General features: G+C 40.9%; 1 protein-coding gene across 1 annotated transcript in view; it reads left to right on the top strand.

The window, feature by feature from the left end:
* The window catches only part of LOC113171747 (solute carrier family 22 member 23-like), a 30808-nt gene that overhangs the window by 2332 nt on the left and 4951 nt on the right, over window positions 1-23525 (top strand). The window contains exons 2-9 of the mRNA XM_026374361.2: window positions 3932-4035; window positions 4161-4315; window positions 17041-17209; window positions 18104-18228; window positions 19787-19889; window positions 20652-20887; window positions 22252-22284; window positions 23153-23276. Coding sequence (XP_026230146.1) covers window positions 3932-4035; window positions 4161-4315; window positions 17041-17209; window positions 18104-18228; window positions 19787-19889; window positions 20652-20887; window positions 22252-22284; window positions 23153-23276 — 1049 coding nt within the window. The remainder of the gene's footprint in view (window positions 1-3931; window positions 4036-4160; window positions 4316-17040; window positions 17210-18103; window positions 18229-19786; window positions 19890-20651; window positions 20888-22251; window positions 22285-23152; window positions 23277-23525) is intronic.

The following is a 23525-nucleotide window of genomic DNA, read 5'->3' as shown; positions in this document are numbered from 1 at the left end:
GCTTTGCTTAAGTGCTAAAATGCTGCTGTCTGTCCAGTCATGCTGGTGTTGGAACCTGCAGATATTAACATTTTGTGGCCTTTGCTTATACTCGCTACCAGTGGGGTAGATCAGTGACTGGCCCGAACAAATTGGCACAAGGGTTTGGCAGCGCTCGTATTCCCTGACCACATGCAGTCTACGTTTTGACAAGGCCAACGCCATGAGATATTGAGTCAGACAGCGTGCAGGCAAATCTCAAAATGGCGATAAAAGTGAGGCAGAATTGACTCGTTGGCCGGTGTCTTCTGATAACCTGCCCCTTACTTTTCTAAGGCCTTCTTTTTCCACCACAGCACAGGCATTAGGATCTAACACGAAAGCAGGAAGTGATGACTTGGCAATTCTCCCTTGTGTTTGGATTGCATGGGCATAACTGCACATGACTGGCCTCAGCTATCTGTGACACTTGATCTCTAAAAACCCAAAGCAGAGTGCCAACATTGCCGAAATGTTGTGTCAAAAGGACAAACACATTCTAACCTCGAACTACTGCTCTATTAACTTGTTGACATCGCATGTTGTGAACATGCATTTGTAAGCATAATGTTTTCACTGTGAAATTAATTTAAAACTTAGGTTTCCAGAATGTGTTTAGAATCAGTAGTGCAGGAATACGTCTCGTCTCTTTCCTCTTTCTCTGGGCGTCACAGAAAGAATGTTTTGATGGAGGTTGAGGTGGCGGCGAAGGATTGAAAGTGGTTAATGTGGAGACCCATCCTAATCGAGTCAAAGCTCTCCTCAGGGTCCGTCTTAATTGGACTGAGCCTTAGAAATGAGAATGTATCGTTACTCAGAGACAGATACAGTCTCTCTGCAACCTACCGTGCTCAGCTTCCATTCAGATGGGTAGCAGCTGCACATGCTGCCTAAAATAGTGGCCTGAGAAACTCTTCAAAGCGAAGATTAACCTCTCCGCTCATCCAGTGTTAAAGTTAGGTTCTTGTATACAATATCAATCATTTACACTTGGCACCGATTCTGATGGTTGCTAACACCTTCAGACTGCTAGTTGCAGTTATAGTTGAGTGTTTAACAGACTACATCGGGATACGTGTTACATAATATATACATACATGATATGTCAGTGTTATTTTTGGATTGTTTTTCTTGGAATGTAGGTAATATTATTTGAAAGTGTACACCAACACTATCTATTTGTGCTGGAGGTTGCACGCCCATAGATCTGAAAGATGATATTTTAGTTGAACACCCATACAGGCCCCTCTGATCTGTGTCCCTTCATAGTGTTTACCCAGCTGGTTGGGTCCTTCCACAGACCCCAGATCAGTGTGGGACACGTCTCAGCTGTCAAAAGGCAATGACCCCGGCGCAGATACCCAGTCAGCACACAATGACAGCCGCTCACAGCTTCAGCTGGGAGGAAGGACGCTTGTGGGACCAAAAGATAAAACTCTGTTGAGGCTCTACGTGTTTTTGCAGCAGGCTTGTTTCTGATAAGTGCTGTTTTGTAACAGGGAGGGGTTCCATTGTGGGGCGCCTTGGCCAATTTGTTTGTAGGTTTGTGTGATGAAATTCAAGTTGTGTGAGTGTCGGTGGGTTGTCAATAAATGGGAAGTTTCCTTGGTGAAAGATTTGTAGTGATGGTTCTTGTCCATTGTCAACGGAGGCAGACAGTGAATAAGAGATTGTCAGACAAAGGTTTGTTGTTTCACCATCTGTCACTGCTGCTTGCAGGAAAATATACATTCAGATGCCACAGTTGTATGTCAGTTATTTGTCACACCTAGATAATATAAACATGCTCTTAGGCAATAATTCCTCAGGCTAGATCTCATGTTTTCCTCTTTGCTTATTTTCTATCACATATCTGCAATGTTAAAGTAAAAAATATATATATATTAGTATATACATTTGTCATTTTGCTCTTGCCCTCATCTATGCTACCCTTCAGTGAGGCAGTGATGCTAAAACTTGCACTGGGAACCACAGTGGTGGTCTGTTGCTAGGCAGTAACTATGCAGCACTCTCTCCATGTTTCCTGCCGTCTGCTTTTAAACATCTCTATTTCTGTATCTTTTGCCTATTATAATGTGCAATTTTCTTTATCTTTTCAAATTCTCTCCATGTCTTTTTATTTTATGTTCCATTTCTTCAGTGTGAAATCTTTATTCCTCCCTCCTCCTGGACTTGCCTGCACGTCCCTCTCTTCCTCTTTCACTGCTCCCCCTGCTTTGAATCCCCCCCCCACCCACCCACCCACCCACAACTCTGTAGTTCATCAAGTGCAGAAATGTGCAGCTGTAGTTGAGAGCGTCTTCAGCTGAGCTAATGAGACTCTCTGGGGGAGACTGATAGTTGGTGCCCGGTCATTTGAGAGAGGTCGACAGACTCTCTAGGGATTTGCTCTTGGCTCTTCATTGTATGACATTTTCTGTCAACTAATAGATATATACACATCTAACCCAACTCTGCACACTTATTTTTATTCATTACTCCCAAATGAGCAAGAAGATAGTAACTGGCAGAAATGATATGGGTGTAGCTGACAAACTACGACAAACTGGGATTCCTTTGCTCTGCTACAGCTAAAAGTCTGTCCATATTTTCTCCACTTATGCAAACAGCAGCGTGATGTGCATTAATTATTGCGTATGAGCTTGGTCGGAGTGGTAGCCTGGAGAAGAACAGGTTAATAATACATGCAAAATGGCAGTGCGTTTAAATGGCACACGTTAATGATACTTTGCCCATTTGCCTACACATGTCAGCAGCATTTAACACTTGTGACACATGGTCGCTTTGTCTCTGGCACATGACTTGGGAACTGAAACATTGTTACTTCACAACACTGGTCATCTTTATGTAGTCACACACAGATGTCTGTTGTGCACAGTCACCAATATGTCATCCAGTGCTAGTCCCTTTCACTCAGATTTTTGACTGTATATACCAGTTTGCAGTGATTGTGCAACAGGAACTTGTTTGCCTCCCTCTTTCTTTTTTTTTTTTTTTTTCTCTGCTGACATCGATACTGAAACTATGAATGAGTGGCATGCTGGAATCATGTGATGGCTGGGTGACTCTGGGTAATCCTGGAGCGTTCCAATTGGAACGGGTCACTATGGGTTACAGGGCGTTAGAAAAGTGAAGGACCAAACTGCACGTTATTTCAATTTGAGATAGAAAAATAAATGCAACATTATCTTGATTTGGCAATGTCTTTTGACCATATTGTTTATAATAGTAGGGATTGGTGTAAGAATGAGGGAAAACTGATGTCAGTGTGATGAGCTTCTCATACACTATGTACCTGCTATTGCCACACCCTTGTATTCTCCTTCCTGCCAGCTCTTCAGCAGACACAGCCGAGAAACATATGTCGCCTATTCGAAATTCCTCTTCTGTTCCTCTTAGAGGCAGTTACTAGGATCATTAGGTAATAATGTCAGTGGTTATTGAGGTTTGTGGGTTTGGGTAAGATTTTCTTAGGTAATCTTTGCTTGTGTTGTGAACAGGATGTGTTCATCACAGCTTGCCACTACAGCCAGGGGGAAAAATTAGGGCGTGTTTCATTCATGCAAAAACACCCTAACACTCTAGAATCCCCCTGGAGTGAAGAGCTTCAATGAGAAAAGAAACACTGCAGAGAAATATAGACAATGAAATAACAGAATATTTGCTGTTTAAGCTCATTAAATGGACTTGTTGTTTTTTTGTTTGTTTTTTTTTAAACAATGCACCCATATCACATTTCAGCTTTCTGTGTTTTCGAGTGGTGAAAGGCCTTAGAAATCAAACAGATCTGGGAAAAAGTGATAAAGAGTTAAATATTCTGTTCCTCATAAATTCACATTTGTTTATCGCTGTGTGTTGTTTAACCCTGCATACATTTCTTGGAACTAATGCACGAGTTCATTTCTCTTGACAGTGGAGTCTGGTGTGTGACTCAGCTTGGAAAGTCCATATTGCAAAGTTCTCTCTGTTGGTGGGATCCATCTTTGGATATTTGGTGTTTGGAATCCTTGCTGACTGGTAAGTTGTTGGACACAGGTGTTTCACAGCATCTTTTATTGAGAGATATGTACAATTAAATACCCCCTTAAATGTTAAAATCTTCTATATTTAATATATTATTTTATTTTTACTTTTCTCTCTAGGTTTGGCCGCCACCCAGTGCTGATCATATCGGTGCTCTTCATGTTGGTGTTTGGTCTGACTGTGGCCTTCTCTGTCAATGTCCCCATGTTCAGCACCCTGCGTTTCTTTGAAGGCTTTTGCCTGGCAGGGATCACCCTCTCTCTCTACGTCCTCAGTAAGTCTCTATCTCTAAAATGAAAATCCTGTGCCCTTTCATTTCATTTTCATAGTTCACAATAATAGTGAAATGTGTAGTTTTGCAACATTGGGTCCTTCAAATCACACAAAAATAGGCTTCTCATTGCTTGCTTGTAACTATAGATTTTGGGGGACTGCAATGACACCTTTTATTAGCAGATTGTACTTGCAGCCAGCTCGCTAACTAGTTAAACAACTGTGGCTTGGTTAAAAACACTGTCCTTACTGTACTTCTTAATGTTTCTCATTTAGAAACAAACCGTAGACAAAGGAGGCCTACTCCATAGTACATTTGTGGTATTGGTCTAGCTATTTGTAGGTCAAACTGGTTTGTTTGGGACTTGGGTGATACAGTCTTAAAATGATATCATGATAACGGAAGGAAATTCGTGGTAATGATAATTATAAAGATATGGAAAAAACATTATGTGGTTCTGTCTAAGTAAAAGAAATCCTTGGTGGAGAGTGACTTTGAATTTTACGAGGCACTTTTATGTTTCATTTTCAGTTGACTTTAGATGGACTTTGATTTACAAAGGAGACGGCATTGCTCTGTTTTGATCTCTCTTTCATTCAGCCATGTGCACCCGTTTGTTATTTACATGCACTCATTGGGAGAAATGTACTTGTACTTGTACGTCTATAATATTAAAGTAGCTCCCTTGTAGGCCCTAAATCATCACCGCTTGTGTTCTTGTGTGCGCTAGGGTGTTTATATGTGTCATACATTGTCACATGACTATATCTTTGATAGTGTGACCGTGTTATCGTGGAGAGTATGATATGACACAACTCTATTGGGACTTAGCTCCATGACTAGGAAGTAAGAGCAGCTTTGATGTAGTAAATTCAGTTTCTAGGTTGTAAAGTGCAGTTTTCTTTCTTAGGACAATGTATTATATTAAGTATCTAAATTAAATACATATTTAAATTATACTGTGATAATTGTTTTGTAATAATGGTATTAAAAAGACCAGAGATTCTGATTCTTAGTGTCCTCCCACTGTTACTGTACTTACTAACAGCGTGACGCACCTAACCAGAAAGCTCTTCCACCTTAATTCTTGTGTCTAGGTGAGGATAGCATTCTGCTAAAGGAGATTAATTGTGCTGCTGTGACCTCCTAACATGTTTTTTTAAACTGGACTTTATTGTTGGGATAAATTGTCATTACTGAAAAGCTGCTAGTCTCCTTATCCTTGAAGTGAACTGACTAATTTTTAATTAGGTGTACCAGCACACTAATCCTGACATTTTTAATCCCTGCTGCTACTAATCAATAATCTAATAACATGTCTTCACTATAGTTTCACTCATAACTGCAGGAAGAGTATTGACTGTAATGTTCATGGACATGAATCCTGCCTGTTGATGTGACACTCTCTGCACACAAAAGGTTTAAATAATTAGTTCTACTGGATGATGTGGTAGTTCCAAATGGTGGGGGACCAGGGGAGACTTTCTGATAGCATCCTGATAATTGACCATGCAGTTGATGCACGTTCTGGTCTCAGTGAATGATTCTTAAAAGCCTCTTTGGCTGCAGTAATCGACCAGCACAGAGGGATGCTGCGAAAGTGGAGGGAAGGTAGGACGAGAGGAAGGAAAGGAAGGAGGGTGCATGGGTGTGGAGACGAAGGAAGGGACCTTCACTGTTTGTGTCATTCTAAATTACTACACACTGTACAGTATTCTGTGAAAAGCCTCACCGTGCTCCTAAAATAGAAGGACAGTTTAGTCTGCTCCCAGGACAACAGAAAAAGCATGGGACACGGGGACACAAAGGCATGAAATACTATACTGTACAGTATGGTGTCTCATCAAATTTGAATTAACTTGACATAAGCCTCCATTGTTTTCACATTAGCCCATAGTTTATGGTTCAATAAATCTGTGGTTCTCAACCCTGTCGATTGGGCATGGAGACGTGCACAATATTCCATATTTCACTATGTTTCTACTGTACCTTTCTATTGTATGCACAAGTATTTAGCTTGTAAACTAAATGGCTTCAAATAGCGTTTACCTTTTCTATGTCTGTGTCTGTTTTTATTCTATCCTTAGCACACGCTAAAGGTGGAATTAGGCATATGTCAGATGTGGCTCAGTAGGTAGAGGGAGTCGCCCACTAATCACCTCCTGTCTACAGGTCGAGCTGTCCTTGAGCAAGACACTGAGCCCCAAGTTGTTCCTAGTTGTGTGTGTGTGTGTGTGTGTGTGTGTGTGTGTGTGTGTGTGTGTGTTCACTTGTAAATCACCTTAGATAAAAGTCTGCCTAAATGTAATTGTAAATATTAATATGGGATATATAACAGGGCTGCATTCCAAATAAACTTTATGTGGTATGAGTCTAGACTCCAAGTAAAGATTTTTGCTTTTCACCCTTGGAGTTTGTCCTACATTGTCCTTATTCTAACCTGCCATTCCTACCACACAGTTTGCAGTCTACACTGCAGCGATACAGTGATTGTAGAGTAAGTGAAGTGGTCACAGACAATCTGTTTTAAAGCAACACCTTACACATACAGTTATACTGAAGTACCTGTGTGGTTAAACCAGTGATTAGAAGGCTCCAAATTACCTAGAAAATCTCAAACTGGAGGTTTAAAGTTTGAGTTTCTTTAACGGTAAAAAGCCATTTTACGTGTAGTAAGCGTGTTCACTCCATCGTGTAAAAGCTCTGCAACGTCAGACGTGCCTTACACCCCAGGATCAGGATTGTTGAGTCTGATGATCCATTTGCTTCAGTCCTGATGGTAATTATAATTCAGACTGCAAGCGCCTCATTTAGTAAACAGTAAGGCACTGACCTGACATCAGATCAGTCCATTATATTTCAACTATGTTGTTATTACAGGATTTTCCATTTCAGCAACCCATGAAGTAATAATCAAAGCAATTTTCCTGTCTAAGTGGTTTTATCATTTTTACTAATCGGCGCTGTCCTTGTGACGGTTCTGTCTCCAAACCGCCTGCTGCAGTACTACGTATATAGAAAATTCTATTTCAGCACGACTTAGCCGGGCAGACATTTGTTTCGGCTTTTCATACTTGTGTAGGTTTTGTGTTGCTTCCACATTTTCTTCTGATCATGTGTGTGGCCTCTGTCACATATTTATCCTGCAGCCGCTGTTGACAAATGTAGTGCAGATACAGGAGCAGGAACACAGTGTTCATTAACACATTACTGGAGAGATTCAGTCATTTCACTTCAAAACAGTATGTTTAAGGTATTTCTTTAAGAGTAATGGCAGCATGCTATGTGAGAGTTTAACAAAAGCTAAGCTTCGCTGTTGTCTTGACGCTGTTTCAGTCATATGACATTGCACCACGTAACCATGTAACATTATAAACCACATGATCCACGTTTGTGGCTTGTTTTGTTTGACTCTGCTCACAAAGAAAAGTCAGAACCAAATCCCAGCTTTGGCTGTGTTTACACTGGAAATGTTTACACTAATCCCCCTTTCTCATCAGTACACGAGCAGTTGTGTATTAGTTTGTGTGTTTTGAAGGCTGATGCTGTCGTACGACGTCATTTTTTTTGGCGTACGATGGTCAAAGTGGGTCATCTGACGTGATGACACTAACCACCACATGAAGATAACAGAAACACAAATTGGTGGTGTGGTTGTTTCAGTCAAAGCAAGGGAAAGGGAACCTTTGCAATATAAAAGATACAATATAAAGACTGAGAGGGAATGTGGAGACAAAGAAGGTAAGATGCTTCACCTCTGAAGAGTGCTAGACTAAGAGGCACTGTGATACCAATACACCACCATCCCTACTGAAACACAAGTGTTTGTGAATATTAATAGTAATCCCCTTTATGTATGAACCAAGCTAATGGATCTCCACAGCACTGATCCACGGCATGTTGGTTCCCATGTAGAGCAGCAAAGCTGATACAGAAAGTCATCTGAAGAAGTGCTGCTATTTATACTCATGTGCTCCATCAACCTGCGCTAGCCTTTTTAGCATCACAGAGCCAAGCAGGCCAAGCAAGGTTTACAGTACCTGTATAGCTCAGCATCATGGTGCTGCTCACTAATGCGCTTTTACAGTACAACCCCCTCCACCCATACTATCGGGCCCAACACTATCTACCCCCTCACATGCAAACCGTGCACGCACATCAGCTGAGTCATGCTGATTGGCTGCTCTGGATGTTTGTGTGAGACTTTTTGTGATCAGCTTGAGATGGGGTGATTGTGTACTGGGGCAGTAGGCCAGCGCTCACTTTTTGCTTACACTGTTTATATCAAGCATGTGCTGAAATCAGTTGTATTTTTATAATAAGTTTCAGTGCAGTGGCAGCAGTAAACATGGTATTTAATTTTAAGAATAGTGTGTTAAGGTGAGTTTTCTCTCTCTTAAAAAAAAAAGAAAACGTTCATACACTGTCTTAATGCTTTTCATCTTGCACCTTTAATACCCTGATGGGAACTGTTTAGTCTTTTTAAGAGGCCGGATGTTTACTTTGAGAGACTCGCGTAATTGTCTCTAAACTCATCTAAGTGAGGTACTCGCTCACTTTCCATGTCTGAATTAGCGGTGGTGTGCCTGAACATGTCATGGGTGTGCACAAGGGATGCCTCCGAGAGATGCAGAAGTAAAGCAGACAGATGGTGTAATTCTGCTGGGTCATAAAGAGCTTTATGACTGTTAGGTCAGTAACCTTTTACACATGGTTATGACTCCTGAATGTGTGATGATCTAACGCTAAACTTATTTTGAATGGAGTTTGCGGCACACAATGGGAATGCAGCCACCGGACAAGTTGTTGTTGCTGCGCATTTATTTAAACAAAAGATTGTTTATTCTCTTTTTAGTTTGAGTCCCTATCTAACTATTTCTGGTCTAGTTATAAATTATGTTAAAACTTGATCAGCTTCATCAGTCCATATGAAGCATGTGGAGTTGTCACAAAAAATCTCCATAGTTTTATTTTATTTTTTTTAAGATGTCAGATTTCTATGAGACATACAGTGTAATTTCACGGCTATATTAATCTGACTGCAACAGATCACACAAAAGCAAACACACTCTGCTAGATGACTATGGCTGTGGTTGAGTAATCATCTAGTTCATTTAATAGTTAAAAACAGCAGTGCCTAATGAAAATTCATTTGTGAAACCTCACCAGTTACTTTGCGCCACAAAATGCCAATAATAAAACCACATCCAATGCTGAAATGATCTCGTTTTCCAAGCTGACCTAGTACTGTGTTTTTGAGTCCTGGCTCAAATGCACACTGCATATATTATTCGCATAAGAGGCCTCGATTAGATTTTGTTAATAATTCCAGCTACTTTTTAAAGAAATTATGATGACTGGTAGAGAAGATGCAAAAGAAGGAATAAGACAAATATAATAGATGAACCTAATGTCGATGAGTGTAAGCTGGACCTGTGTTAGCTGGTGTACTGTAGGTTCCCAAGAGAAATGAAAAGCATTGTCATTTACATGTGACAGTACACAGTGTTGCTGCCGACACACCCAGACACTTGATTGTGTGGCTAATGTTTGCTGTCACTCCTTTTGTACATGCACTGGACTTGTATGGGAAGTCATCAAGTACATACATGCAAACAGAAGACTACATAATACTGGAAAGACAGGGCAGGACCTATGGCTCCAGGCAGTATTTAGACCCTTAATAGTACTCCACTTTGTTGTATATTGGATTTTGAATGATAAAATTGACATTTATGCCCACTGTTACACCTACACTCAAAAGCCCATAAAGTCAAAACAGGCAGTAGGACTTTTCCATTATGGTTTTGAAGTATTTTAGTTATCATTTGACTGGCCTTAATGCTAGTTAGTTATTACCTTAGTTAAAGGGCATTGTTTCAAGGTTTCAGCCATTTGTTGCAAGGATAATAGGTATTTAGTTTGGCCATTACGCTCTGCTCATGTGATTCTTCAGGACAAATCCAATCAAGCTTGACAGGATACCCTGTCCCTGAGCTTACAACCCCTGCGGAGCCCTACATACACCAAAAACCAAACCTTTGATCATGTGACAACTTTTCCTTATATCCTCTTGCTTGATCTGTCCCTCCATGAGATTATGGTAAAATGATTATGTATGGTCATTTATGCACATGCAAGTGGAGTAAGTCTCCCCTATTCAGACAGGATGTTCAGTGATAACTTCCTGCTGCTGGGTATGTCAGGTTATCCAGGCCAGGCCAGTCATGTCCTCTACACTGTTCCTGTGTTGCATGTAATGAGGGGCTTTCTCTCAGAGGCGTCCTCCTGTTACCGCAGACGTTAATCTCTCTGCACACAGATGAGACCGAAGGGGTAACACAGGAAAAAATGAAGCTCAGTTTGTATTTGTCTGTGTAATTGGTTTCCATTGTGTCTATGTTAAATTCCTCTTTGTTGGTTCAGTCTGACAGGCTGCATGCTTTGTTTGACTACCTCTTCTCCTTACCAGTCTTGCTGATTGTATATATGACACTGATGGATATCGTTTGCGTGCCAGATGAAGAGAGAAGCTTTTCATTTCTCACCATATGGCTATTCCTCTCTTGAGGACAGCAGCCAGGTCCGCCCCACACCCCTGCAGAGATTCTGTGCTGCTATAAGACAGAACTTACTGAGGCCACATTTTCTTTATTCTGAGTGTTTGTAAAAGGAATGATTAAATATGCAAAAAGGTAGGGAGAGGATGGTGTCAAGTCTGTACATGGTTTATAGTGAAAGAATGTGTACCATATTCCATAGTGCACAGGTTGAACTGTTGTCATCCTTTCCCCCAGTCTGTTCTGGTTGTTTCCTGATAAATGGGTTAAAGTGCAAGCGGAAGTTTTATTTTTCCCTCTGAGCAGAGTTAAAGTTCCCTTTTGTGCAGAGTTTGCATTTTTTGGTTGCTCAACAGATCTCTACCACACATTAGGTTGGAAAAAAATAAAATAAATTTTATATATATATATATATACCGTGCATCTGCTATTTTTTCCATTGTACTTAGACCCAGTGGCCTAATGGTCATGTTCTCATTTTTAACCCTTGGCAGAGACAGTGCATGATATAACAACAAGCTATCCCATACTACCATGTCCTGAGTGAACTCAAGTGACTAGCCATATCGACATGATCAACCTTTGCACTGTTTTTTGATTAGTTTAAAAAGAAGTGATTGGGTTTTTAGTTCTTTTTTGTTGTTCAGGCTGATTAACCTGTCATTGAATTTGGTTGGACTATATATATTTCATCTGACACAAATATTCATCTGTATATTTGTGTCAGATGAAGCAGCTGTTCATCAGTCACTCTATTCCCATTTCCAGTTGAGCCGATAACTTGCTTTTGTATCGGGTGGTATGGTGAAGTGGTTCTGACATACAGCTACTCACACAAAGATCAAAGAAAACACTCTTGTGGTGGTGTTTTACTTATGGTTTGATTGCTAAGAATTTCCGCACACACAGTTTAGATCAAAGGATAGTGCCCATGGCTAGTCAACATTTTTGCATCTCCAGATAAGGGACTAATCAATGAGTATGACCCTATTCTTAGTCAATAGTGCCTTGTCAGGTAAAGAACGGAGAGTACCTCAGGATATTTCTGTACCATTACCCAAAACAAAGAGGAAAAATACAGGAATCCCCATTAAGAGTATTCTTTTCAAAGCCAGAATCATTATAAAAAAGCTGCAGTTTGTTCTTGCCCATATGGGCCTGGAAACTTAATGATCTACCATCACTGCAAAACATATGAGCAATGAAAACAAAAGACTGTTCTGTTTCTGCCTTTAATTGACCTGACAAAGGTCTTCCACCTCATCAGCTTCGTGCTCCATCAGGCCATTGGCTTTCTGCCATCTGATTGGATGATAATGTTCCACTAAAAGGTGAAGGGTAAACATTAAGATCAATGTAATGAATTAGCTGTGGATTGAACCCATGGACATGCATACTTTCTCCACTGGGCCACATGCAAGCTTCACTACAGGTTAACGTGCAGCATCTGCAGCAATGCAAACCTGCTGTTGTTTGTGTTACACTCCGGCACTGTAGCAGGCGCTGTGGCCCAGTCTATAGCACCAAGCAATGCTGCAGATTATGATGACTAATAATTGGGGTGTGCAGGTTTTTGCGCAATGTTCGGCCAGTTTGTCTATGTGGCCAATCGTGGTATTGCAAGAAAACATCCCTCTGCAGCTCAAAGTGCATTTTCCGCATATGTTATGATGATAAGAGACTGTAAAACTGTTGCAAACAAGGTCAGTTTTTACTTACCCATTGTTACTTTTGAATCCATGGAGGTTATTTTTATCTTTAACCTTTTTTTTTAGAGATCATCCCAGTGTAACATGGGCCAAGCAGAAGCATATGGGCTAGAGCTGTGGGAAAACACTAACACACATACACTGTGGCCTCGAATCCAAAGCTAACTTGTTTTTTTAATTCCTGTACCAACAGAATTTGTGTCTAAGTGACTGCCATTTTTGTATCTCAACACATCCTTAAACTGAGCTGTACACTCATCCCCAAACAGTTTGATTCCCTCACATATGCGGTGCTGAATTTGCCTTCACACAAAAAAATGGCTTTGATCTACTGTAACTCCGTGCAAAGTCAAGCCAATATTCACTGGGTCCTAATCAGGGAAGTGTGGTTTGCTGACAAAGTGAAACTGAGCTGTCCCTCATTGGATTACTCAGCATTTCTATCTGTAACCACAGCTTTAGAAGTGGGGCACTTAACAATGTATTGATAAAATGAGAGTGAATCGGACCATTTCACATTCTATGTGCAAGCAAGAGATTTACTATCTTTAGGTGCAAATGTATATATCGACTCAAAACACAAACATTCAATGAATGCACAAAACTGTAAGGTTTGTTTTTTTAAAATTCCTTTTACAAAGGAAAGAAGAGGAAACACAGCTTATGGATGGCAACTGCAGTAAGCTGCTTTTACTTGTAACACCTTTGAGAAGGTCAGTAGGTGTAGCCATTTCAAGTGGTACTAAAAATAAATCATAGTTATACAATACAAATGAGCAAACAAATATCTGGCGACTTCCAGTAGAGAGAAATCCCACAGTCTCTTTATCATTAGGTTGTACTTAACAGATTGGGTGGCCAGGATTAGGCAGTGGAGTAGTGGCAAGGAGCCATATGGACCTCATGTGACCAGTAAAGGGTCATGACATTACCCTGTGGGTACAGAAAGTGGCTGCAGTGAGTGCCTTTAGTGGTCAACCAAACACATTCAGTTGGGAAACAATGGGCCTTCTTGACTGAGCTTTGTACTGAAGGCAAGTGAGCTCCTGTGGTGTATAGCGGACATGTTTGTTCAAACTCAGCAACCAAACAAAGCTTCTTTGAGGATTATCCTCATCATTATTATCTTTAGCATGGTCACGGATGATGCATCATTTCCATGCCCTATACTGTGCAGAGTAAATCTACTTAAATGTGGTTCATTTTAATCACTTATGTGTTTTTATATGACTTCATCCCATTTGTTTTGTCAACGCTGATTGGTGAGTTTCGTTTATGTGCTATCAGATATTACTTATGTCACTATGACACAGGTTTGAGTAGGGCATTATGGGATTGCTGATCTAGTGGGTTGTGGAGGATTAAGGTCAACAGGAGTAAGGAGCTCAGGGGCAATATTTGTCAAGCATCTAGGTGTAAATAATTTTTTGTCTTACTTTAAGGGCTTGAAGAAAGAGCATTTTATCCTTTCTAACATAAACAAAATCCCTTCTCTCACCACCCCAACTTAGGAAAGCTGGGAGCAGCTGCTGGTGGTCAGGGTGGGAGTAGCTAGGAGGTGGTGTTCAGTGAGAGACAGGTTCATAGATTGCTGCACACATTTAATGATACAGAGCTCATTAAAAGATTAAAATAAAATTTTTTTTGTCATTAATCTTCATTAACAGGACGAAACAGATTTGTGTCATTGATGGCGCACGCGTTAAAATAATTGCCCATAGCACGAACAAGGATGCTTATGTGAATAGAAGCCGCTCTCGCAGCATAAACACCCAAGTGGTTATGGGTGAAATTTACATTGTCCTTGATTTAGTGGTCAAATGGCCCATATCCACACACACCATGAAGGTCTTTGGTGGTAGTTTTAGTCCAAGGTTAACTTTTTACTTACTCACATCTAGTGTTTAAAAACTGTAAGAACTACACCAAACACCCGAGAGGAGACTGAGGAAACAGACTGACTGCATATCCTGCTGTTTTTCAGTTTACCAGCCCCATGGTTCATTAACTCAGAAAGCTATGTAAGAATGATGCATGATTAACCAGCTTATATTTTCCATGTATACATTATATATACATGGCTATAATAATCATCCATGCAAGGAAAATTCTAATCAGGATTCAAATGCACTATATGTTCTATGTGCACTATATATAAATCCATGTTTACTCCCAGCATGATACCTCAAAATCTAGCCACTGTGCTCCATTAAAAGTCATGTCAGCAGCAGTGGGACAGTGCACAGTCAGCTGTTGTGCATCTGTTTCAGTGATATTTATCAAGTGAACAAACCTCTACAGATTAACGAGTGTCTAAATCCTGTCCAGACCTTCCTGCTACAAAATATCCACACTCACATCCCCTCTGTGGGACTAAAGAGTGCCCTGAAAATTGTATAATTTAGGGAAAATAAAAAATCTGAATGAATATTGTCTTACTAATGTGAACAGGTAAAGTAAAAGACTAAAAGATATTAAGAACACCTGCTCCACTGCACAAAATTGACAGAGAATATCTGCAATGTTGAAGCCTCAGAGACACAGATTAACAGTAACCTGATATTAAATGATGTCAAAATCACACAGCGATAAGGAATTATTAGGTTAGACGAGTCCGGGGTGTACAATGCCTCTCACCTAGTGACAGCTGTGACTGGCTCCAGCCCCCCTGTGACTTTTAACAGGAAAAGTGGTTAGAAGGATGGATGAATACCTTTGTGGATGGATGGTTATTTTCTGTCACGTATCCTGAATAGGCAGATGGCCGCCCACCCTGAGCCTGGTTCTGCTGGAGGTTTCTCCCGTTAAGGGAGTTTTTCCTTCCCACTGTCACCTTGTTGGGTTTTCTGTATAATTCTGTATACCATTATCTTTTATAATATCTTAAATATTACACTGCAAAGTGCCTTCATGTGACTTCTCTTGTGATTTGGCGCTATACAAATAAAATGGACTACTGTGAATGTAAGAGTTTACACTGTTAAACTTTATCTGTGCCTTAGTGTGTGTGTGTGTGTGTGTGTGTGTGTGTTTGAGCATACTTCTATAGCTTGCTATAGGATGAACTTTTGCGGTCACAATGCGGGGGCCTGTTCAGTGCACATGACGCTTACACATAACTGAGGAATTCAAATCCCATGCAGTTCATAACCGGTGAACCGTCACTTTTCACCCAGCAGCACCGAGACGAGGAGTCTTGAGGTTAGTTGGTTCAAACTCAGCAGGTCTTGCACCCATCACCCTGCTCTCCACTCATTGGCTTTGTCATGCCAGCTGTGATAGTGTCTGTGAACAGAGAGCATTATTCATGTCCTCAGAAGGGGGCAAGTCCTAATTGAAATTCCGGTCTTTTCCAATGGAATAAAGCGGGGCCACTGACACCCACTATTATGCCGGCTCTGTCACCTTGAAAGGCCCATCCAGAGAGTGTTCACATTCCTGGGAAGCAGAAAAGATGTGGCGTTTTAAAAAAAAAAAGAATGAATGAAGTGACACAAAAAGACTTGGACCATATGACAATAGCTGAATTACAGTAGTGTTCGCTTTCGACGGTTTGAAGCCGTCTTCTACACTGCAGTAACTACAGGGCTGGACTGTCTGTGGTCGCTGGCTGCCAGTGTGGAGTGCATGCTAATGACTGGGTGAATGAATCAGTGCCATTCTGATAGAGGAGAAATGAGTACAAGGAACCTCTTTCTAGTTAGTTCACTCTCACAGCGGCCTGCTGTCTTGGGCTTATCTGCTTTCTCTGAACAACAACTGTATGCCCTGATTTATCACTTTTTATTTCGAGTGTTGTAGCTCTAAAAGCAACCTGCATTTGTCTACGTCCCCTGCCTGAATTAATCCATAACATGTCAGTAATTAGTCAAAGAAGAAAAGGTAGAACCCAATTTGTAAAAGCAAAGATAACTTACAATTTATGTTGAACTTTATTATATGAGTTAGAAATTAAAATAAAAGTTTCTACACATTGATTTTCTCTCGATTATCTTGCTTAATTACATGTAGATCTCAGCACTATCTGACACACATATTTTCTGTGCGTCTGTTTTTCTGCTCTCTGATGCTGGCTTAGTTAACCATGTGTAAACTCATAACAGGTCTTTATGTCACAGTATTAACGCAGTGGTAGTCATATGATGTCCTGAGAACTGTCACGAGATGCCTTGTATCAGATCGCTATAAATCGACTGTCAGGACCCTGCCTCACTTAGTCAGAGGTGGTCTTCTGGTTTGATCGTTGAATCATCAACCACTTGTTTCTGTCTGCACGAGAACAAAGCGGATCATTCTCCACACCCAGTTCTTCTGTTTACATGAATGCTCCCAGTGTCACATTAATAAATATACATGCAAAGTCATAAATTCTGATTCTGTGTTTTTGCCCTTTGCAGAAAACCTTCTAACAAACATGCCCTCTTGTGTTGCCACTCCTTTTTGTTTCCGCTGCCAGGGATTGAGCTGTGCCTGCCGGGCTGGCGCTTTTCCATGACCATGGTGGCCAGTTTTGTGATGTTGGGTGGCCAGCTGCTGATGCCCGGGGTGGCATACCTCAGTCGTGATTGGCAGGTGCTCCAAGCTGTCATCATCTGCCCCCTGCTGCTGATGCTGTCCTACATCTGGTAAGACCTGAGTGCACTTTGCCAAAAGGCCAAATTCTATACAGGACTCTTCTACCAGTGAAGTATGTGGCACTAGTTGAAATGAAAATCCACAGTATTCAAATAAAAGATGGATGCTTGGAAGATTTACATGGTTTCACTAAAGCAAGTCTTGCCTCCAAGGGCACTTTCCAAGCAGTGAATCCCAGCAGAATTAAATGTAATGGCTTTTTGTCAACTCATTTGCAGTGACCTTTCTGTGACTGTTGACTCTTTTTGGTAATGCTCAGGCAATAGATACTCATGTATTCTCTTCCACTCTACCAAAGTCTACACAAATATAGAAGTTATCACAGATTATGAAAGACCTTGGCTTTCTTCCACAGTGTACCTGAAGAACAAAGGCAGGTTCCATTCAGAAAGTACTAATCTGATCAAACATCAATATTGGAATACACTTTGGGGGGGGGGCACAGATTGGACTCATGACTTAAAAATGGCTGATTTTGCAAATGACGAGAAATACTGCTGGTGTTTTGCTGATTTGTGGAAACAATTACAAACCACACCAGTGATGAATCCTGCACATTTGCTTGTTCCACAGAAACTGTAGAATGTTGTTTGTGCCGACTATGAAATCAACAAGTTCCTGTGCGGAGGAGCTGCTCAGAGAAGTTGCACACACTTAATTGAACATAACACAAACGCCAGATAGTGCAACAAATTTTACATCTTTAAAGAGTCCAGGTGGGAGCTAAATAGAAATAGTTCTACCTGTAAATGATGTGACTGGAAGTGCATACTGGTTAAGAAAAACAACAGAGATTTCATTCGGCCTTTTAAAAGGAGGACTGTTTTTATTTTTAATCATTTTACATGTCTTATTAATAAGGGCATCCCCCGTCTTTTTGACAGGATCTTCCCCGAGTCACTGCGTTGGCTGTTGGCCACTCAGCAGTACTGCCGCTCCAAGTGGATCATCGGACATATAGTAAAGAAAAACCAGACAAGGAACACAGACACGGAACAAATCCTCACAGGTACTCAATATACTGAGGGCAATTGGAAAGAAAATAAATGTACATTTTACAGTTTGATATTTTGCTGTATGTATTATATGTTATTAACATCTTTATTTTACAGTTGTTCTTGTGCCCTATATACTTGCTGCCCTCATTTTATTCTTATTTTGAAATACATGGCGTGTAGACGTCTCCCCAGCTTTCCTAAATAAACCAGATTGCCAAGGTTATATCTATTTGCTATCTTGTTACCACAGTAACGCGAGACTCTAGAAGGAGCAGTGGGTGTTGAGCAGTACGTTACGGTTTCTCGAAAATCATCATTAATTTCATTATAGCCTGGATGGTTGGGCATGAGCTGACATGATGGCGCGCAGATGACAGATGGACACAGGTCAGGCACTTTGACCCCAGGTTAACTGTTAGCGTCTGCGCTCGGGAGAGCTGCCAGAGAAACAAAGAGCGGAGTGAACTGCGTCGCTTCTGTTCTGTCTGTCACTTCCTTACTGTAATTATCCAAAACAAAACAAAACAAAACAAAACCAAAAGAAACAGTCCCACTCCAGGGAAAAGCCCCAATGGAGGAACTACTCAGTCTAAAACTGTCTGGGCTTTTTTTAGGTCTGAGAGACGGTGTGCTGATGCAGCATTTGAGAAATGTACATTACCATAGACATCAATTTATGCTCTCTTGTTTTTATAGTAGCTGGGTGTCCCCAACTCTTCCAGTAATATTTGCGTCTTTCAAGTGCTTGACACTGTAGTGTTGGAAATCAATGCACTTACTGCTGCTTTAGAAGCAAAGTTGAGAAATCTTTTGAACCGGTGAGACATGACAAATGCACCCATGACTGCTGATTAGGTCATTTTTGGAACGTGAGTGGTAGGAATAATCTTACTCAGGGGTTTGTTAGTGAGGAGTTCACTGGAAAGCTTGAGTAAGACAGACAGAGATAACCTTGAGGCTGTTTTGTGGAATGCTGTTTGAGTTAACCTGAACGTACAAAGCAGAGCTGTGTGTGTTTCTCTGGCAACGTATAGTCGGATACCAAAACATCCGCAGTGTGCTCTGTCACATATCCCCAGCAGCTGAGGGGTGTTGCCTATCCAGTTACCGTTCCTGTTTTTCTCTGATTTTTTTTTTTTCATACCTGTCTCACAAAAGCTGAGGGGAAATGAGTCGCGTGGGATGAAATGTGCTCATTATTCCACATTTATTTTTATTCTGTGGTTACAATAAACCAGATTTGACGTTTTTGAGAAGCCAGACTGCTATGAAGCCTTCCTCTGACCTCAAAACGGAGTTTGACTGCAACTACAGCTCGATTAATGCTGTAGGAGGAGGTTGATATCAGCTGATATCAGCTCATTGCAGATAAACTAGAATTGGTAAATGTGTTGGCAGATGAGGAAACAGGAAGTGGAGTATTTAATAGGTCACAATATATAGAATTATATGATACTTTTTTATATTTCTAATGAATTTACATCTGTGTCAGTGGATTTATACCTGTATTTTATTTATCACAAATATGCAGCACACGGTTCAGTTTCTAATGTGTTTGCTCGTTTCCAGAATTGCAGAGAGCTCTCCAAAAGAAACCCAAAAAGACGTGCATTGTCAAAATGGTCGGGACGAGAAACCTGTGGAAGAATATCGTTGTGCTTTGTGTCAACTCGTAAGTATTTGTCTCGAGCACCAGCACTGTGAGAAATGTTCGGACATTATCATGCAAAGGTGCTAAATAGGTGTGGGAGCGTATGAAAACATGAGAGTGAGACAAGGGAAATGCATGTGCACGCTTGTATATGTGTGCTCAGGGCGAGGCAGCGTCAGTCAGAGGCACCATTTTGTGCAGTCAAGTTTCCAGTATTAACCTGGCAGCTTGATGCAGCATTGATCAGTGGCCCTAAACGCTTTTGTCCTTCGGTATCTGTGCTGCTCTCCTTTTTCATCTCCAGCGGGATCTCGTCTCCTCTCTGTATCTGAGACCTCCTCTCCGGCTCCGCAGACCAGCTTTTTGCTCTGCTCCAGCGCATGTGTCCCTGACTCTCTGAGTCGGCATAAATTTTACATGAGCTGTGTCCTTATGAAACATCAGACAACCAGGAGAGAGGGTGTGCGTGTTTGCTTGTTGTTTTTTTTTTTTTTTTTTTTCCTATATGCTTGTGGGGTGTGTGCTTTGTGTGCAATAAGCCTCTGTTTACATGCGCGCTGTGTTTTTGAGAGATGAGAGCAAACATGAGAAAACGGAATTGTTTCTCGTCCCTCGCTGCCTGACCTCTTGTGTCATTGTTTATCTCCTCTCTTTATGTATGTGACTTTATTCCTTTATCATTTCAGTTCTACTCTCTACTTCACCCAACACATTTAGACTTTATACTCTGACATTAATTTGAATTAACCTCATTATGTTTACCTCTCTATGCTCTTTACTCAGGCTAACAGGCTACGGGATCCACCACTGCTTTGCCCGCAGCATGATGGACCCTGAAGCCGAGGAAACCACCATGTTCCATAATTTCTATGCAGACTATTACACCATGGCGGGCATTGCAGTGGCATCCTGCATGGCCCTGTGTCCGGCCGTGGGCCTGATGGGCCGGCGGGGTGGCCTCCTCATGTTCATGATCATCACTGCTCTGGCGTCACTACTGCAGCTGGGCCTGCTCAACTGTGAGTAACTAATGAGAACCATATGTAGTATTCATTCCTGAACGGTGATACCACTGTGATATCGTGTTGTCCTTAAAGATTAGTAGCTGAAGAACGTCTTCTTCTCGATTTTCAATTCTCTAATAGCGCTTGGTTACATCTCAGAGTTTACACATATTTGTTTAGAGTTGAGAAAATCAATGAAACTCTTACAACTTGCTTCTGAGGATTAAACAAACACGATAAAACATGTTAATCAATACAGGCTGGCTTTTTAAACTTTGGACGGAGCCAGGTTAGTTGCTTCATGGATGTACTGAGATACTGGATTACAACATGGCACCAAACAAAACAAACAAACAAAAAACAACTTTATTTGTCCAGATTGGTGCCAAACAAATGATCTTTTGATGCAACACGAAGATGAGCTAAGCCACCGGTATTGTTGAGAGATTGTGCACAGTCCCGTCTCAGGCTGTTCACCCTACTGCATTCTGGCAAACGGTTGTGTTGCATACAAACCAGAAGTGCCAGATTTCTACAAAGGCTTCCTCCTCCAGGCAGTCGGACTGTTACACTCCTTCTCAAGGCACCCCCACCCATTCCGCAAAATAAAAGTGCAGACTTTTGTGCTGTAGCAGCTGCTGTATGATACTTGCACTGACGCTGCCGGTCATTTCCACCTAAAATCTACAAATATACTGACATGCACATTGTTTATTGGAGTCTTTATAGTTTTCATCTATTCTCAGGATTCCATTCAGCCATAAGATCCAACTCATGTCCATGGTTTTGAATTAATCTGACGTTAAACTTGAAAATTTGACCTGGGCGTTTTGCACATTTATGCCTTTTTGGCCTCATGGAGCAAGTGCACACACGTCGTGTCCTGAGGGCTCGAGCTGCAGCCTGCAGCTTCCAGCTCTAGCTCTATACGCTATGCTGAATTATTTTCTTATTGTAAACAAAGTTTGTTACATTTCATAAAACAATTGAAAACCATTCTATGATGTTTACTGTAAACATTTTCTTGCTCGTCTCACAATATTGCCCCTCGACGCACGTGCTTGTCGCATGTCAGAGCTTCGTTACCTTATTTAGTTGTTGCTAATGGAGTTGTTGAGCATAATTACAAACCGCTACTTTTACCCAGGTCAGTTTATTCAGTTACAAATGAGTGAGAATTAATGTTTAACCTGAGTCAACACATCAAGGTTATGCTCATGTTTCACGTTCCCCTTTGAGGTTTGTGAACTTTGTGTTGTAACACTGTGTTTATGAGCTTTTTTTTTTTTTTTTTTTTTTTTTTAATTGATGTTTGTTTTTAAAGTTTCACCCTGGATTCAACTAAATACATGTCTGATGTTTTTGTGTTTCTCTATTAGTGCTGGGGAAGTACAGTGGCCACCTGAATATAGGTAGGATCATCTCTTTGTTCCTGTGACGTCCTGCATTTGGTGATCATGTTTGAGTTTGGGAGATGCACTGATCAATCATTGAATACGTCTGCTTAGTTTTCCACTGTGATGCCTGTCGGGTCCAAACGCTTCCAGAGAGTGCATTGAATTGTCTCGCACAATGACTCGTCATCACTTAGGTTGCTGCTCTGTCTTGATGAGGTTTTAGAAAATGTGCTGCATGCAGCTGTCCTGCAGTATTTCATTAGGTGTATCCAAGCCCTGCAGGGACAACTAATGAAGTAGTAGATGTAATTATGACTTGCTTTTTACTTATTTATCCTCATTTCTGTTGATAAAGATGAACCTCTTTGTTAGAGAGCTGTAAATCTCATCACATATCTTTCTTCACTGTTCCCTCTGTTCATCAATATCTTTTTATTTTTTTTTTTTCTTGCCACACTAATCCCTCAGTGGGAGGGGGGAGCTGATTACAAAGGAGTCTCCTCTGATCCCCTCTCTGCCATCTTCAGCGTGTCTTATTCATAAAATAATGACTGATCTTTGGTCTAAGTTGTTCCTTTGTATGGGCGAAACTTATCAACATATGCATTCTCTGTGTTCTTAACACACACCACTTGAAAAATAAATAAACAAAAAGACCAACATTAACATACATGCAAACACAATGTTTAATGAAATCATCAGTTATCATTTTTCTTGATATTTAATATATGCTGTGCTTGTTGGAAACTGTCTGTTCAAAGGGTTAGCTTTCTTTCTTTTTTTTTTTTTTTTGTTTCATGTGAAGAACCATTGTCCTTTTACTGACTCCTGAGGGTACTGAGTGCAAATTACCATGCCTGTGTGTCTTCTGCTTTGTCGGCAGATAGTTCAGGTACGCTGAATAAGAACTTCTCCATCGCCTTCTCCATCATTGGTATGTTCTCCTCCCATGCAGTCAGCAACCTGAGCATCTTCTTCTGTGCTGAGATCACGCCCACTGTGATCAGGTAAGAACACTGCAGCACTATACCAGAGGATGAAATGTGACTAATGTGCTTTTACTTACATGAGGCATAAATGATATTAATGGCTATAGCACAGGTGTTGTGATTAAACATATCAGTGATTAGTCTCAAAATTGTAGAAGTATTCCTTCTACATCTGCTTTATTGTCTTCACTTGCATGAGATTCAGTAAAATCAATTGTTGGATGCCATCACGCAAACGTTCCTGCAGATGGATTAGCTGCTTCACCT

Source organism: Anabas testudineus, chromosome 17 (genome assembly GCF_900324465.2).
Source record: "Anabas testudineus chromosome 17, fAnaTes1.2, whole genome shotgun sequence".
Classification (NCBI taxonomy): Eukaryota; Metazoa; Chordata; class Actinopteri; order Anabantiformes; family Anabantidae; genus Anabas; species Anabas testudineus.
This window is presented reverse-complemented; position numbering and strand designations above follow the sequence as displayed.